Raw genomic sequence first — 16,993 nt, 5'->3', positions numbered from 1 at the left:
GGTCCCTCATAGAAAACGTTTATTGGTATAAAGATGTGACAGCAGAGCTCGTGGTCAAAGTCTATAAAAATAAATACTTTAAATACAAATTGTTTTGTATCTTCCGATATCTTCTATTTACACACACAGGTGAGTCTCTGGACTGGTGACGCTTCTGCCGCGGCAGCAGGGGGCGCCAGGGAGCAAGGTCTGGACTTTAAGTGCTGAAGTGAAACTTTAAAAAATATATTCAATTATGTTGAAGCCATTTTTAATGTCGCGTTTCTTCTCCCTGTAGTCAAGTAGGTCGAACACCTCGTCCAGACCTGCTCCTCCCATCAGCCCCTGCTGCTCAGGTGAGTCCTGAACCTCCTGTGACTGGTCTGTCAGAACCTTGAGTTCCAGGCTCAAGAAACAGCTCCCTCTGGCGGTGTCAAGCTGTACTGCAGCTACAAGTCAGGAGGGGATTATGAATTGAAAACGTTTTGTGCTTTTAACAGATTTTAATCTAATATATTTTTAACACTAGTTCAGTTTCATCCATTAAAACATTAAAGTAAATAATTAAATCATCTTGAGACGTGGACTCACGTTGCAATTCATCTTTACACCACAGGGGGAGCCGTTTCTTTCCTTTAAAGTCGTGAGCGCTACCTGATGCGTTTTGATGACGTCACTGTAACTCGTACGTGAGAAGAATTACTTTTAAATGACAATAAAAACGTGTTTTATATCCAGTATCAGGGAATAAGTCGTTTACTCTTTTAAATTTGTATCAAATAAACATTTTTGCTTTTCTTTTTATAAAAATATATATTTCCGATGAATATTCAAAATATCAATGAGTTTCTCTTGGATTATGATCCGTGACGAGGTCATAGGTCATACTTGTGACGAGTTGAATTATATGATACTAAAACTTGATTGACAGTCCGGGGACACAGGGTTCTGACAGACCCGTTCAGTCGCGGCGACACAAGGTCAAGGTCAAGGTCAAGTGCTTCCAGTTTCTCAGTCCAAGCTTCCAGAGAACGATGATGTCATCAAGACGAGCCACGTTCTCCGGAACCTCCCGACGCGCCGTCTCTTGATTTACGGGGAGCAGTTTGAGGTTCTGACGCGGTTCTGACGCGGTTCTGTTCACCGGCGCCTCGGACCAGAACACGAGGTTCGCGCACAAACACAAAAAAGCCACTTTTGGCACAAACAGCTGCAGCTCAAAACCTTCTCTTTGAAACTCAAATCAAAATCTTCTCAACGACTGTGTGGAAGAGATTTCTGCAGTGGTCAGTGGCTCGACCGCCATCCCAGAATAATCACCTGCGCGACCCAGAAATCCAGCGCGTGTCGAACCAAAACAAAGTTTTAAAGTCGCTGGTGTTTAAGATCCGTCTCAACTTCTAATCTGGATTAAACAGCTTCACAGGATTAAACTCATGATTGTTTTACATCATCGTGACGAACTAATGGAGTCATGTGACCTGGTCAGGTGACGCCGACCCGTGACCTTGAAATAAAATATTTGACCTCTGAAGATTCTCACTCACGTTCTTGCTCGACACACACACGCACACACACACACACACACCATCACCAAAAACCGGGGTTCAGACGGAGCCCCCCCGACATGTGGCCTCCATTGTTAAACTAGAGCAATGGATTATGGGTAGTAAACTAGGTCTCGAGGTATCGATAAAGTTCCTCCGACTCAGCAGAACCTCCCACAGGTTCCGCTCTACATTCAGGAAATGACATCATTAGTACCTCGCCTCCACTTTTCTTGGCACTTCCCCGTTAGCGCCGTCGCCACGGCAACGCTTCCACAGGGTTAGCAACGGTCGCCAGGCAACCCCGTGGATCCAGACAGGAAGTGGATCCAAAGCCAACTCGAGGTTGGCCTCCCGACAGGAACTCCACGCCGTCGCCACGGCAACACTAAAGCGCTAGAGTCCGTGATGTCACGTCCTGCGGTGACCCGGGTCCCAGCTCCTGGGGGGGCGGGGGGGTCAGACCGGGTGGAACAGCAGCGTGCACTCGTCTCGCTCGGTGGCGCCGAAGATGCCGGGCAGCGGCGTCAGCGAGCCCTTGGGCAAGGCGGCGGCGCTCTTCAGGTAGCAGGAGACGATCTTCTGGTCCAGGCGCAGCTGCAGGGGGACGCTCTCGAAGGGCTTGGGGTCCAGGTCCAGGATGGAGACGGAGCAGGAGAAGGCCGGGGGTCTGGAGAAGACCAGGTCCCGGAGGCGCCGCTGAGTGGAGAGTCTGAGGAGACACGAGCGTGAGGCGCCGCCCAGCGGACAACATGGTGTACTGCAGGTGTTCTCACGGTTCTTCGTCGTCCTCGTCCTCACTGGTCGGCACCAGAGCCACCATGATGGAGCAGTCCTTCGCCGTCATGGCAACACGGTACTGATGGACCTGCAGAGACACAGTTGATGTTCAACGTCGTCTTTAAAACTATTTTAATACAGAAGTTTATAAGTTACATCAGAAAATATTCAGTTTATTATTTCTATTCAATTATTATTATATATTATTAATATATTAATACTCAATATTATACTTTTTTTTTCAATATAAATTATGTCAAAGCTTAAACTTTTAATTTTTTTATTTATTTATTTTAATTTTATGGATGAATTTAATAAATTAATTACAAATAGTTTATTGTACAAATTCATTTAAAATGTAAAGAAATTAATGCATCTACTCTGAATGTTATATTGTATTCAATATTATTTTAATTTTAGGCTTTTTATATTTAATATACAAATCCATGCTTTTGATTTTTGCAACTATATTGAATTTAAAAATATTAATTTATAAAAATAACATTTTATATTTATTGGAATAACAATATCAAACCCTGTTCTTTTTTTCAATTATATACGTACATTTAACAAGAACTTTCATATTTGTAAACAAACTAGTTTCTAAACATCAACCAATCAGTGACGTCGTCTTGGTTACCTTGGCAACAGCGAACTCCACGGAGCCGTCGTCGTCCGACGGACATTTCTGCAGCTTCTCCAGAAACGCCTCGTCGTACGGCCCGTCAATCTGCAGGCGAGACCTGAGCCGGGGAGACAAGAGGTCAGGGGTCAGCATCGGTGCGGGCTCTGCCGGGTCCGGGTTCCGAACCTGTCTTTGGGGCATTCCTGCAGGTGGCGCTCTACTCGACAGTACAGAGGATGAAGACCTTCGATGTCCAGCGTGTCCAGCATCTGCGTCTGGAGGATCCTGGACAGGACGCTGTCGCTGGGGAGACCCTGAGAACCTGCAGACACATGACCCGCTCAGGTCCAGAACCGCTTTGACCCGGTTCATCTGCGCCACTCACCGTGTCTGATCCTCTCCTTGTTGAAGAGACTCGCCTCGCAGAAGCTTCTTCCTTCGCCGCGCCTGTCCGTCACCAGGACTCCGCCCCCTCCGCCCACGTTCAGCAGCGCTTTGACCAGAACCTGCGAACACATCCGGGTCAACCTGGAGCAGAACCTGTGGTTCCGACTCAAGTACGGAAGAACCTCAGAGTCAGAACCACTGAACCAAAGTTTCAACATTCTATCACCTCACAGCGAGAAGGTTGCTGGTTCTCTTCCAGGTCAGGAGTGAGTCAACTTTGACCTTTCTGTGCGTAGTTTGTATGTTCTACTGTGTGTTGTGTGGGTTTACTCCGGGAACTCTGGTTTCCTCCCACAGTCCAAAAACATACAGAGGTTGATTGAGAATTTGGGGGTAATTGTCTGTAGGTATGAGTGTGTGTGTGAAAGGGTGTGTGTCCTGAGACAGACTGGTGTGCTGTCCAGGGTGTCCCCCGCCTCTCACCCAAAGATTCAGGGATAGACTCGAGCCCCCCCTACAGGCCACATAAGGGATTAAGTGGGGAAAAAATGAATGAAAACTGTTTTTTTGGGCATTTTTAAGCATCAAAATATTTATTTATAAGTTGAATTCAAAGGTTTTATATTTAAAGGATTAAGGATTATTTGATAATTTCCAATATAATTTAAATTGTTCTTTTAATAATTGGTTTAAAAAATGTGAAGGTTTTCAATATATATATATATATATATATATATATTATGGACAGTTTTATATTCTTTTCCAAATCACTCAAAAATACATTTTCTAAAGTCAATATGTTTTTATTCTTATCAGGCGAATTCAATAAAATGTTGTAATAAATACACAATTTTATCTTGAATTTAAAAACATTTACAATTTAGTTTTATTAGTTTATTTAGTTTTAATAAAGAAACGATTCAAAACATTTTAAACCCTAACCTTTAACCTTCTGATATTCTTTAATACTTCATACAAGTATATTTATATTTCATGTTTGTTCTGCTCGTCACCGAGTGTTAATACGCCACTGATGCTAGTGAACGCATCAGAGAGGTTGCCATGGTTACCAGGCCTCTATAGGATTTGTACGCACAAATATTACGCAATGATTCCGGTGCAACTGGGTCACCGAGTCACGGAGTCGTTCTCCTGGAAGTGACAAGTCTTCACCTGGATGAGGTCGTTGAGAACAGCCTTGTTGGTCATGTGACTGTTGATGCGGTTGTTGCCGCGCAGGAAGTACGGTCTGAGGCTGTGCAGCAGCGAGTTCAAGTCCGAAGGGTCTTCACTGCCTTCTTTGCTGCTGTAGATGCACTGACCGCCCTGGAAACACAGCCGTCAGTCACGCCTCACGCCTCTCGCTCGCCGCCCTCACCTTGAAGATCTTGAAGTTGTTCTGAGGTTCTTCTACCAGCTGCCTGATGGCGAACTGCATCCTCTGCCTGTTCCTGCACACATGAGTCCGTCCGTCAGAGGAGCCCAGACCAGATTCATGGTCAAGTGAGTGAAGACCAGGAGTAAAACTACTTCAATATCACAATATTTTACTCACGATACTGTTTCAATATTCAACAGTTCGTTATTACATTTTTTATTACAATCAACTGTGTTTGTTTATTTTTGTGTTGCAAATAAACTTCCATCCACTAGATGGCAGCAGTCATAAAGTCCTCTGCACCTATTAAACCTGACAAAGACTGAGGACGAGAGGATACAATGACTCCAGTAGCTTTTAAAGCTTTGAAACCATAATATGTCCAAAGTCATGTAATCTGTAAACATCTGTAATACTACACATATATACTTGTTACTACACTATCACAACACCAGAGTCAAGTACTGGACAATACTACACATATATACTTGTTACTACACTATCACAACACCAGAGTCAAGTACTGGACAATACTACACATATATACTTGTTACTACACTATCACAACACCAGAGTCAAGTACTGGACAATACTACACATATATACTTGTTACTACACTATCACAACACCAGAATCAAGTACTGGACAATACTACACATATATACTTGTTACTACACTATCACAACACCAGAGTCAAGTACTGGACAATACTACACATATATACTTGTTACTACACTATCACAACACCAGAGTCAAGTACTGGACAATACTACACATATATACTTGTTACTACAGTATCCCAACACCACAGTCAAGTACTGGACAATACTACACATATATACTTGTTACTACACTATCATAACACCAGAGTCAAGTACTGGACAATACTACACATATATACTTGTTACTACACTATCACAACACCAGAGTCAAGTACTGGACAATACTACACATATATACTTGTTACTACACTATCACAACACCAGAGTCAAGTAATGGACAATACTACACATATATACTTGTTACTACACTATCACAACACCAGAGTCAAGTACTGGACAATACTACACATATATACTTGTTACTACACTATCACAACACCAGAGTCAAGTACTGGACAATACTACACATATATACTTGTTACTACACTATTACTATATCTTGACTGTATCGTGATACATATTGCGTCACCAGATCCTAGTGTTAACTCTTCACTCCTGTAAACATCAGTCAGATGTTCCACATATTTCCACCTGAAGTGAAGCATGAAAGTGATTTAAAGAACAAACCCTGAGAACAGATCCAGAGGACAGTAGTAACTGCGTCTCTTCCACTTCCCGTTGGTCACCTGTTGAGGAGGAGGAGAGGAAGATGAGAGTAGAGGCCACGCCCCCTCCTGCAGGTGTGCGTACCTTGTAGTGCTGGTGCATGCAGAAGCGACACACTTTGGTCTTGACGTCTCTGCTCACGTGTTTGGAGGACGGAAGGAAGCCACACTTGGGCTGAAACATGGATCACAAGAGTGTGTCGTTCACTGAGGACTTAGTGAAGTGATCCGTGTGTGTGAGTGTGTGTGTGTGTGTGTGTGTGTGTGTGCGCTCACCTTGATCTCAATACAAAGCGGAGGTGTGTGTGTGGGCAGGTGAAGGGCAGGAGACGTGAGGTTTGGTAAACACAGAGCACAGCCGCTGTAGATGTCCATCACTTTGTCACATCGCCAGGCTGACACACACAGAGAGACACACACACACACACACACACACACAGAGAGACACACACACACACACACACACACACACAGAGAGAGACACACACACACACACACACAGAGAGAGACACACACACACACACACACACAGAGCGACACAAACAGGGAGAGACACAAACATAGACACACACACACAGACAGAGAGCGACACAAACATAGACACACACACACAGAGAGAGAGCAACACACACACACACACACAGAGAGAGAGACACACACACACAGAGCGACACACACACACACACACACAGACAAACATACACACACACACACAAGAGAGACACAAACATATACACACACACACAGACAAGAGAGACACAAACATATATACACACACAGAGAGAGAGAGACACACACACACACACGAGACACAAACATATACACACACACACACACACACAAGAGAGACACAAACATATACACACAAACACACACAGACAGACACAGAGACACAAACATGTACACACACAAAGACACAAACATATATATACACACACACACACACACGAGACACAAACATATACACAAAGAGACACACCGTTAGCAACAATAAGTCCAGTTTGATCCAGTTATCAAACGACTCAAGAACATAAATATTTTCCATCTCACCAGGTCTCTGATGTTGAACTTTGATTGACAGCTGTCGCACAAACTCCAGTGACAATCTGACGACTTCCTGCAGAGAAACATCGTTTCAAACATATTCCCTCGTTGTGAGGAAGAGTTACATCATCACACTCGTGATCGCTCGGTTACTGAAGCGAATGTTGAGGTCATGTAGCCCCGGGGTCGGAGGTCAGAGGAGGAGAGAAAGCGAACGACTGTCACTTCGTGTCATCAGTCAGAAGATTGATGGATAAACTTGTTTGTTGGCGTCTGACTCTGGGATCAACTGGGATTATTTCTGCTGCCGGACATTCTTCCGGATGCGAGTCACGGTGGAGACGTCAACACACCTGACAGGTTTGATCGTCTCTCACTCAGGTGAAGATCGAAGGTTCCTGCTGAGATGAAGTGACTCGACGTGTTCTTCAGCAGAACTTTAGGACTATTTGAGTTTATTCAGCAGAACTTTAGGACTATTTGAGTTTCTTCAGCAGAACTTTAGGACTATTTGAGTTTCTTCAGCAGAACTTTAGGAGTATTCGAGTTTCTTCAGCAGAACTTTAGGACTATTTGAGTTTCTTCAGCAGAACTTTAGGACTATTTAACTACGTTTCTTCAGCAGAACTTTAGGAGTATTCAAGTTTCTTCAGCAGAACTTTAGGACTATTTGAGTTTCTTCAGCAGAACTTTAGGACTATTTGAGTTTCTTCAGCAGAACTTTAGGACTATTTCAGTTTCTTCAGCAGAACTTTAGGAGTATTCGAGTTTCTTCAGCAGAACTTTAGGACTATTTGAGTTTCTTCAGCAGAACTTTAGGAGTATTCGAGTTTCTTCAGCAGAACTTTAGGACTATTTGAGTTTCTTCAGCAGAACTTTAGGACTATTTAACTACGTTTCTTCAGCAGAACTTTAGGAGTATTCGAGTTTCTTCAGCAGAACTTTAGGACTATTTGAGTTTCTTCAGCAGAACTTTAGGACTATTTGAGTTTCTTCAGCAGAACTTTAGGACTATTTGAGTTTCTTCAGCAGAACTTTAGGACTATTTAAGTTTCTTCAGCAGAACTTTAGGACGATTTGAGTTTCTTCAGCAGAACTTTAGGACTATTTGAGTTTCTTCAGCAGAACTTTAGGACTATTTGAGTTTCTTCAGCAGAACTTTAGGACTATTTAACTACGTTTATTCAGCAGAACTTTAGGAGTATTCAAGTTTCTTCAGCAGAACTTTAGGACTATTTGAGTTTCTTCAGCAGAACTTTAGGACTATTCGAGTTTCTTCAGCAGAACTTTAGGACTATTTAAGTTTCTTCAGCAGAACTTTAGGGCTATTTGAGTTTCTTTAGCAGAACTTTAGGGCTATTTGAGTTTCTTTAGCAGAACTTTAGGACTATTTAACTACATTCCTTCAGCAGAACTTTAGGACTATTTAACTACGTTCCTTCAGCAGAACTTTAGGACTATTTAAGTTTCTTTGGCAGAACTTTAGGACTATTTAAGTTTCTTCGGCAGAACTTTAGGGCTATTTGAGTTTCTTTAGCAGAACTTTAGGACTATTTAACTACGTTCCTTCAGCAGAACTTTAGGACTATTTAACTATAGTATGTTCCTTCAGCAGAACTTTAGGACTATTTAAGTTTCTTCGGGAGAACTTTAGGACTATTTAACTACATTTCTTCAGGCAACAGTGTGAAGCTGAAAGTAGTTTTCACGAATATACGACAACATCGTTTCAACGTTTAAGTGCTCATCATAGTAGTATAGTAGTATTATAGTATTGGAGGTAATAGTACTAGTAGGGCTGTGTATCGTCAAGAATAAGTTTATATAATGTATCACGATACAGAGTCAACGATACGATATATAGTGATAGTGTAGTAACAAGTATATATGTGTAGTATTGTCCAGTACTCGACTCTGGTGTTGTGATAGTGTAGTAACAAGTATATATGTGTAGTATTGTCCAGTACTTGACTCTGGTGTTGTGATAGTGTAGTAAGAAGTATATATGTGTAGTATTGTCCAGTACTTGACTCTGGTGTTGTGATAGTGTAGTAACAAGTATATATGTGTAGTATTGTCCAGTACTTGACTCTGGTGTTGTGATAGTGTAGAAACAAGTATATATGTGTAGTATTGTCCAGTACTTGACTCTGGTGTTGTGATAGTGTAGTAACAAGTATATATGTGTAGTATTGTCCAGTACTTGACTCTGGTGTTGTGATGATAATGATTGTGTTGTGTTACGTGTCGTTGTGTATTTATGACCGAGTGTGTCATGTTGTATCGTTGTGTAGTAGCAATGATTGTGTTGCGTTACGTGACGTTGTGTAGTAGCAATGATTGTGTTACGTGTTGTTGTGTAGTAGCAATGATTGTGTTACGTGTCGTTGTTTAGTAGTAATGATTGTGTTGTGTGTCGTTGTGTAGTAGAAATAAGTGTCACGTGTTGTGTCGTTGTGTAGTAGCAATGATTGTGTTGTGTCGTAGCAATGATTGTGTTGTGTCGTTGTGTAGTAGCAATGATTGTGTTGTGTCGTTGTGTAGTAGCAATGGTTGTGTTGTGTCGTTGTGTAGTAGCAATGATTGTGTTGTGTCGTTGTGTAGTAGCAATGGTTGTGTTGTGTCGTTGTGTAGTAGCAATGGTTGTGTTGTGTCGTTGTGTAGTAGCAATGGTTGTGTTGTGTCGTTGTGTAGTAGCAATGGTTGTGTTGTGTCGTTGTGTAGTAGCAATGGTTGTGTTGTGTCGTTGTGTAGTAGCAATGGTTGTGTTGTGTCGTTGTGTAGTAGCAATGGTTGTGTTGTGTCGTTGTGTAGTAGCAATGGTTGTGTTGTGTCGTTGTGTAGTAGCAATGGTTGTGTTGTGTCGTTGTGTAGTAGCAATGGTTGTGTTGTGTCGTTGTGTAGTAGCAATGGTTGTGTTGTGTCGTTGTGTAGTAGCAATGGTTGTGTTGTGTCGTTGTGTAGTAGCAATGGTTGTGTTGTGTCGTTGTGTAGTAGCAATGGTTGTGTTGTGTCGTTGTGTAGTAGCAATGGTTGTGTTGTGTCGTACTCCGCTGTGTGTGAACTTGTCTCCCAACAGGCTGCTCATCACGTTGGAGCTGAAGTCAACAATGTTCTGGATCTGCCTGAAGGCCTGCTCCGCCGTCTGGAACACAGTAGGTCAACAAAGGCGTCAAACATCCGGTTTCATCCTGATTTATGGATCAACATCACAGCAGAACGTTCATGACGAGGAAACAGAACAAACAGTGGTTCGTCTTCGAGAGAATGTTGTGTTTATTCTTAATGATCTTTTATTTAATGTCCTTCAAACCTTTCTTGACTCGATTCTTCAGAGTAAATATTAACATAGAAGTGCTTTAGAATCATATTCTTAAAACCATAGTGTGCCTCGAGGAGTGATACCATGAGGAGTGATACCATGAGGAGTGACACCATGAGGAGTGATACCACAGGGGTCTAGAAGAGTGATACCATGAGTGATACCATGAGGAGTGATACCACGGGGGTCTAGAGGAGTGATACCATGAGGAGTGATACCATGAGGAGTGATACCATGAGGAGTGATACCATGAGGAGTGATACCATGAGGAGTGATACCACGGGGGTCTAGAGGAGTGATACCATGAGTGATACCATGAGGAGTGATACCACGGGGGTCTAGAGGAGTGATACCATGAGTGATACCATGAGGAGTGATACCACGGGGGTCTAGAAGAGTGATACCACGGGGGTCTAGAGGAGTGATACCACGGGGGTCTAGAAGAGTGATACCACGGGGGTCTAGAAGAGTGATACCACGGGGGTCTAGAAGAGTGATACCACGGGGGTCTAGAGGAGTGATACCATGAGGAGTGATACTGCGGGGGTCTAGAGGAGTGATACCGCGGGGGTCTAGAGGAGTGATACCATGAGGAGTGATACCACGGGGGCCTAGAAGAGTGATACCACGGGGGTCTAGAAGAGTGATACCACGGGGGTCTAGAAGAGTGATACCACGGGGGTCTAGAGGAGTGATACCGCGGGGGTCTAGAGGAGTGATACCATGAGGAGTGATACCACGGGGTTCTAGAAGAGTGAAAACACGGGGGTCTAGAAGAGTGAAAACACGGGGGTCTAGAAGAGTGTTACCACGGGGGTCTAGAGGAGTGATACCGCGGGGGTCTAGAAGAGTGATACCGCGGGGGTGTAGAGGAGTGATACCGCGGGGGTCTAGAGGAGTGATACCACGGGGGTCTAGAGGAGTGATACCACGGGGGTCTAGAGGAGTGATACCACGGGGGTCTAGAAGAGTGATACCACGGGGGTCTAGAAGAGTGATAACACGGGGGTCTAGAGGAGTGATACCACGGGGGTCTAGAAGAGTGTTACCACGGGGGTCTAGAGGAGTGATACCGCGGGGGTCTAGAAGAGTGATACCGCGGGGGTGTAGAGGAGTGATACCGCGGGGGTCTAGAGGAGTGATACCACGGGGGTCTAGAGGAGTGATACCACGGGGGTCTAGAGGAGTGATACCAAGGGGGTCTAGAGGAGTGATACCGCGCGGGTCTAGAGGAGTGATACCGCGGGGGTCTAGAAGAGTGATACCGCGGGGGTCTAGAGGAGTGATACCACGGGGGCCTCAAGGAGTGATACCACGGGGGTCTAGAGGAGTGATACCACGGGGGTGTAGAAGAGTGATACCACGGGGGTCTAGAAGAGTGATAACACGGGGGTCTAGAGGAGTGATACCACGGGGGTCTAGAAGAGTGATACCACAGGGGTCTAGAGGAGTGATACCACGGGGGTCTAGAGGAGTGATACCACAGAGATATGTTGTGTCCACAGCTGCACAGCAGTACGAGCTGGATGAGGTGAAAGAGTGTTTTACGAGGACACATGGTTTCAATTCAAGGACAAGTCATAGCAGGTGTTGCAGTGAAGGAGTCATATCTACCTGAGGAGGGTTCTCAGAGTCCTCCACCGGGTACTTGAGCAGACGCAGGACTTTGGAGAGCTGCGAGAGAAGAAGAAACAGAGGATGAGACCATCGACATTAAGGAGCCGTGAGAACGTCATGGCGTCCTCGAGCGTAAACAAGTCCAGGCAGACGTCTCTCGTCACGAGGACAACAAAGAACCTGTTGACAGAGACTCCTGCACGCGAAGACACGTCCGGAGGATCCTGCTCCGAGTCTCGATCGCAACGGTCAAACCGCCCGAGTCACGACATACGCCAGGAGTCCAACTTGACGGACAGGTCGCCGTGGAAACCACGAGCATAGACGGTGATATTATATCCGAGCAAACGTCCAGACGTGAAGAACAAAGATCTTCATTCTTCTGGGTTTAGCTCAACGTTGTTGTTACATGAGCAGTGGAAACACTCGTCGACGTCCACAGGCCAGGAGGGGAAACAAAGAGTTCACGTTTTATTAGAAACATTTGATAAGCTGAGATAAGCACATATTTGTGGTTGCTATAGCAACGGTTAGTAACAAACATGCTGCATTGAAGGAATTACATCCGAACAAGATGTTCTTGAGTCGACGGATAAACATCTAAAGTCACTTTTCAACAAGTGTTTGAAGAAATTCAACCATCTATGAATCCTTGTTCTATGTTACATACTTTCATCTTCATATCCGACATAGTTTGATGTTGGGTTTATTAAAACTTAAGATAATTATTTCCTTCGGGATCAATAAAGTATCTATCTAGCGATACCCTTTTCCACTATACTGTATCAATATTCTACTTTTACATTTTTATTTTGAATTTACGTGGGGCAGCAGTCATTACACAAGGGAACAATGAGATCCCGGCGATGACTGAGGACGAGAGGATACAGTGAGTCCAGCAGCTTTCAAAGATGATGTTTGTTCATATTTTGGTTTGAAAACAAATGAAAGCAGTTACGACTTCGTCAAGAGTCATGTGGTCTGTAAATACTACAACACCAGAGTCAAGTACTGGACAATACTACACATATATACTTGTTACTACACTATCACAACACCAGAGTCAAGTACTGGACAATACTTCACATATATAATTGTTACTAAACTATCACAACACCAGAGTCAAGTACTTGATAATACTACACATATATACTTGTTACTACACTATCACAACACCAGAGTCAAGTACTGGACAATACTACACATATATACTTGTTACTACACTATCACAACACCAGAGACAAGTACTGGACAATACTACACATATATACTCGTTACTACACTATCACAACACCAGAGTCAAGTACTGGACAATACTACACATATATACTTGTTACTACACTATCACAACACCATAGTCAAGTACTGGACAATACTACACATATATACTTGTTACTACACTATCACAACACCAGAGTCAAGTACTGGACAATACTACACATATATACTTGTTACGACACTATCACGATATATCATATTGGTGCCTCTTGCATCACAAGTATAATCACTTACTTATCATATTTTTGCCAGTACACACCACACTTTCATGTAGTAAAAAACATTGGATTAAAAAAAGAATCAATCACTTTCATGACAAGAACTATTAGTGGTTTCACGTGTAAACACCTGCAGCGCTAGAAACACAAACGTCAATCACTCTGAGCAAGAATTTCTCCAAACTCCGACGCCACACACTCATTGTTATGCAACACACAACTCTCTGGCTCAGCCCAACTTCTGTCTTCAACTTTCGCTCTTTCACAAGAACAAAGTGAGGAAGAAACGATCTCTACCACGACAAAGACGTTTTTTTTAATGACGAGAAGACGCTTCACTCGACACCTGACACAGATCAACATGCTATTCTCTCAGGACTTCTTTTTCTGCACCTGTGATGAAAGAAGCCGGAAGAACAACACGAGCGAGACATGCAAACATGCGAGACCACACCAACGATCAGGTTTCCACCGGAACCACAAACTAAACAAGTTTCTCTTCAACTCCAGATTCAAGTTAGTGAAGACCTGCAGTCACTGAAAACACAACTTTTGTTTGACTGAAACTGTTCTGACCTTCACTTAAACCTACATACACCCAAACTATTCAATGTAATAAAGGTGTTTTGATCCATAAAAAGGCCGATTTTTGTTTGAAAATCAGATTAAATTTGATAAAATGATGAGTCTATTAGGTTATAAAATAAGACAAAACTGAAACACCAAACATGAATAATATCGATCAAAAATATGACATTTTCTTTGATTGATATATTTATTTGGATAAGAATGAACTTGATGTCAAATAAATAGATAGAACTTTATTGAAATAGTTTTTCCAAATAGCAATACAGACGGTAATTCATAATAATAAAAATAAGAACAAGAACAAAGTTTCTTAAGTAAGTAAGTACAAGATGACACAATCCAAGTCAAAGATAAAAAACATATGATATAATAATATAAATACATATTATATAATATAAATATAGATTACATTTGCAAGATCAATCATTTAAAAAAATAAATAATAGAAAATATTTTGGCTTTAATATTCGTTACGAGTCGTTTCCCAGTCACGGCCTTAATTCTTGAAAAACCGTCAACGATGAGGCCCCTGCAGCGTCACTGGGCCCCTGGACTCAGTCCCAGATATGCAGGTTTGAGACTAAATTATAAGACATCATTGTTCTGAAGAAATCTTTCTTCGGGTCGGTTTTGATTGAATAGTCTGAGTAAAGCCTGGAGGAGTTCAGATCTCAGATCTGTCCGGAAACATCTTCATCAAGGACGTTCCATCATGTGAGGAGTCACAGCTGCTCTACTCAGAGTCTCAGCTGGATGAGTGACCTCTGGAGATCAGATGTTTGAGGAGTCACAGCTGCTCTACTCAGAGTCTCAGCTGGACGAGTGACTTCTGGTGACCAGATGTTTGAGGAGTCTCAGCTGGACGAGTGACCTCTGGTGACCAGATGTTTGAGGAGTCACAGCTGGACGAGTGACTTCTGGTGACCAGATGTTTGAGGAGTCACAGCTGGACGAGTGACTTCTGGAGATCAGATGTTTGAGGAGTCACAGCTGCTCTACTCAGAGTCTCAGCTGGACGAGTGACTTCTGGTGACCAGATGTTTGAGGAGTCTCAGCTGGACGAGTGACCTCTGGTGACCAGATGTTTGAGGAGTCACAGCTGGACGAGTGACTTCTGGTGACCAGATGTTTGAGGAGTCACAGCTGGACGAGTGACTTCTGGTGACCAGATGTTTGAGGAGTCACAGCTGGAAGAGTGACTTCTGGAGATCAGATGTTTGAGGAGTCACAGCTGGACGAGTGACTTCTGGAGATCAGATGTTTGAGGAGTCACAGCTGGAAGAGTGACTTCTGGAGATCAGATGTTTGAGGAGTCTCAGCTGCTCTACTCAGAGTCTCAGCTGGATGAGTGACTTCTGGTGACCAGATGTTTGAGGAGTCTCAGCTGGATGAGTGACCTCTGGTGACCAGATGTTTGAGGAGTCTCAGCTGCTCTACTCAGAGTCTCAGCTGGACGAGTGACTTCTGGAGACCAGATGTTTGAGGAGCGAAGGGTTGTTGGCTTGTTCGAGGTGTTTCGTGTCCTCGCGGTTGGATTTATGATCGTCTCATAGTACACTTTAAAAGAGGACAAATATCTTTAACTTAATGATTATGGTTTAACTTCTCACTTGGACTCGTCTTCACAACATTCATAAAACCAACAGTGAGTCGCACTCGTGTCTAATTTCAAGACGATTGACTTTTCTTGTATTAAAATACATCACGAAACTCAATATCGAACCTTTTGTAAAGTCACAGGAGTTTTGGTGACGCGGTCAACGGGGCGTGGTTTTATAAACTCAATGTTTCTCAACCAAATTAAACCGGCGATAACTTCATGACTCACAAGAGAAACGGCCGAAGATGTCAACGTTTTTCCACGAGTTCTCACTCGGGAGTTACTTGAGTTCGAGGCCATGTTTGACTGGAAAACTTAAATGAATGTCTAGTGTTAGAACGTGACGTTTAAAGAACAGATCCTGAATAAGTTATAATCATATAAATACATGTTAAAAACATCTAGTCCCGTGACGTCACCGGGTGACCCACCTGGTCACCTTTAGGAGCAAAATAAATCGAGGCTATGAGATGAAATCCATGTGAACACGTCACAACAACCAGCCGGTGACGTCACACGTGTCTTTCACTGTCCCGTCGATTACACAATGAAAACAGGCGAGTCCGAGACCAGACTTTCCGCTACACGCGTGTCAGTGAACGCACCACCAGACGCGCGGTGGGTTCAGGGTCTTTAGGAGTAAAATCCAGTTTGAAAGTTGATCGTTGAGGCGATGAACACACACTCAAGATGAGGGTTAGCTCGGATGCTAACAGCTAATCTGAAGTTTGAGAGAACCACGTGAACAAAAGTAAAATAAACCCACATTAGCAGGAAATATGCGCGTGTTTTAATAACTATAATTCACATTTAGAGTTCGAACCTGACGAGACATGCCAGTAGTTTCAAGGAGCCGGCTAAGCTAACACTGTTAGCATAAGAATAAAACGCAGCCTTTGATTGACAGTTCGCTTTCCTGTCAAACCACCGAGTCCCGAGTGTTTCTGTCAACTTTCTGACGACAACGAGAAGATTTGACGGAACTTTTCGCGCGAGTGTCGAGAGTTTGAGTCTTTCAGGGGAACTTCTGTTAGCATAGCTCGGACTCACCTGGACGTGCGAGACCACCAGGCTCTTGTTGCCCTCGCCGTGGTACCTCCAGTCCTTCTCGTCCATGTTGGCCACGTCCATCACTCGGACTCGTTCACCCGCTGCTCTGGAAGCGACTCGACGGCTCACACGTCCCGGTGGTTCAGGGACCAGGCTGGGCTCTGAGGGACCAGCAGAGACCGAGGGACTGATGCCCGGCCGAGGCTCCGCCCATTGACGCTCCACTTCCGGCATCGCTTTTAAAATAAAAGCT

At 43.5% G+C, this 16,993-nt stretch overlaps 1 protein-coding gene across 1 annotated transcript; it reads right to left on the bottom strand.

Moving 5' to 3' along the window:
• Nucleotide 1: 1 nt before the first annotated feature.
• ippk (inositol 1,3,4,5,6-pentakisphosphate 2-kinase) lies at nt 2-16,934 on the bottom strand. Its single transcript, XM_087801666.1, has 14 exons — nt 16,741-16,934; nt 12,004-12,063; nt 10,117-10,212; nt 7,074-7,140; nt 6,300-6,418; nt 6,109-6,198; nt 5,986-6,044; nt 4,697-4,769; nt 4,492-4,644; nt 3,317-3,437; nt 3,118-3,253; nt 2,947-3,049; nt 2,303-2,394; nt 2-2,238 (listed from the first exon to the last, which is right to left on the bottom strand). Exons 1-14 carry the CDS (start codon nt 16,819-16,821, stop codon nt 1,986-1,988), a joined length of 1,503 nt encoding a protein of 500 aa, XP_087657792.1. The 5' UTR covers nt 16,822-16,934; the 3' UTR covers nt 2-1,985.
• Between the last annotated feature and the right edge of the window lie 59 nt (nt 16,935-16,993).

The sequence above is a fragment of the Callionymus lyra genome, chromosome 10 (assembly GCF_982586985.1).
Source record: "Callionymus lyra chromosome 10, fCalLyr1.hap1.1, whole genome shotgun sequence".
NCBI classification, from domain to species: domain Eukaryota; kingdom Metazoa; phylum Chordata; class Actinopteri; order Syngnathiformes; family Callionymidae; genus Callionymus; species Callionymus lyra.
This window is presented reverse-complemented; position numbering and strand designations above follow the sequence as displayed.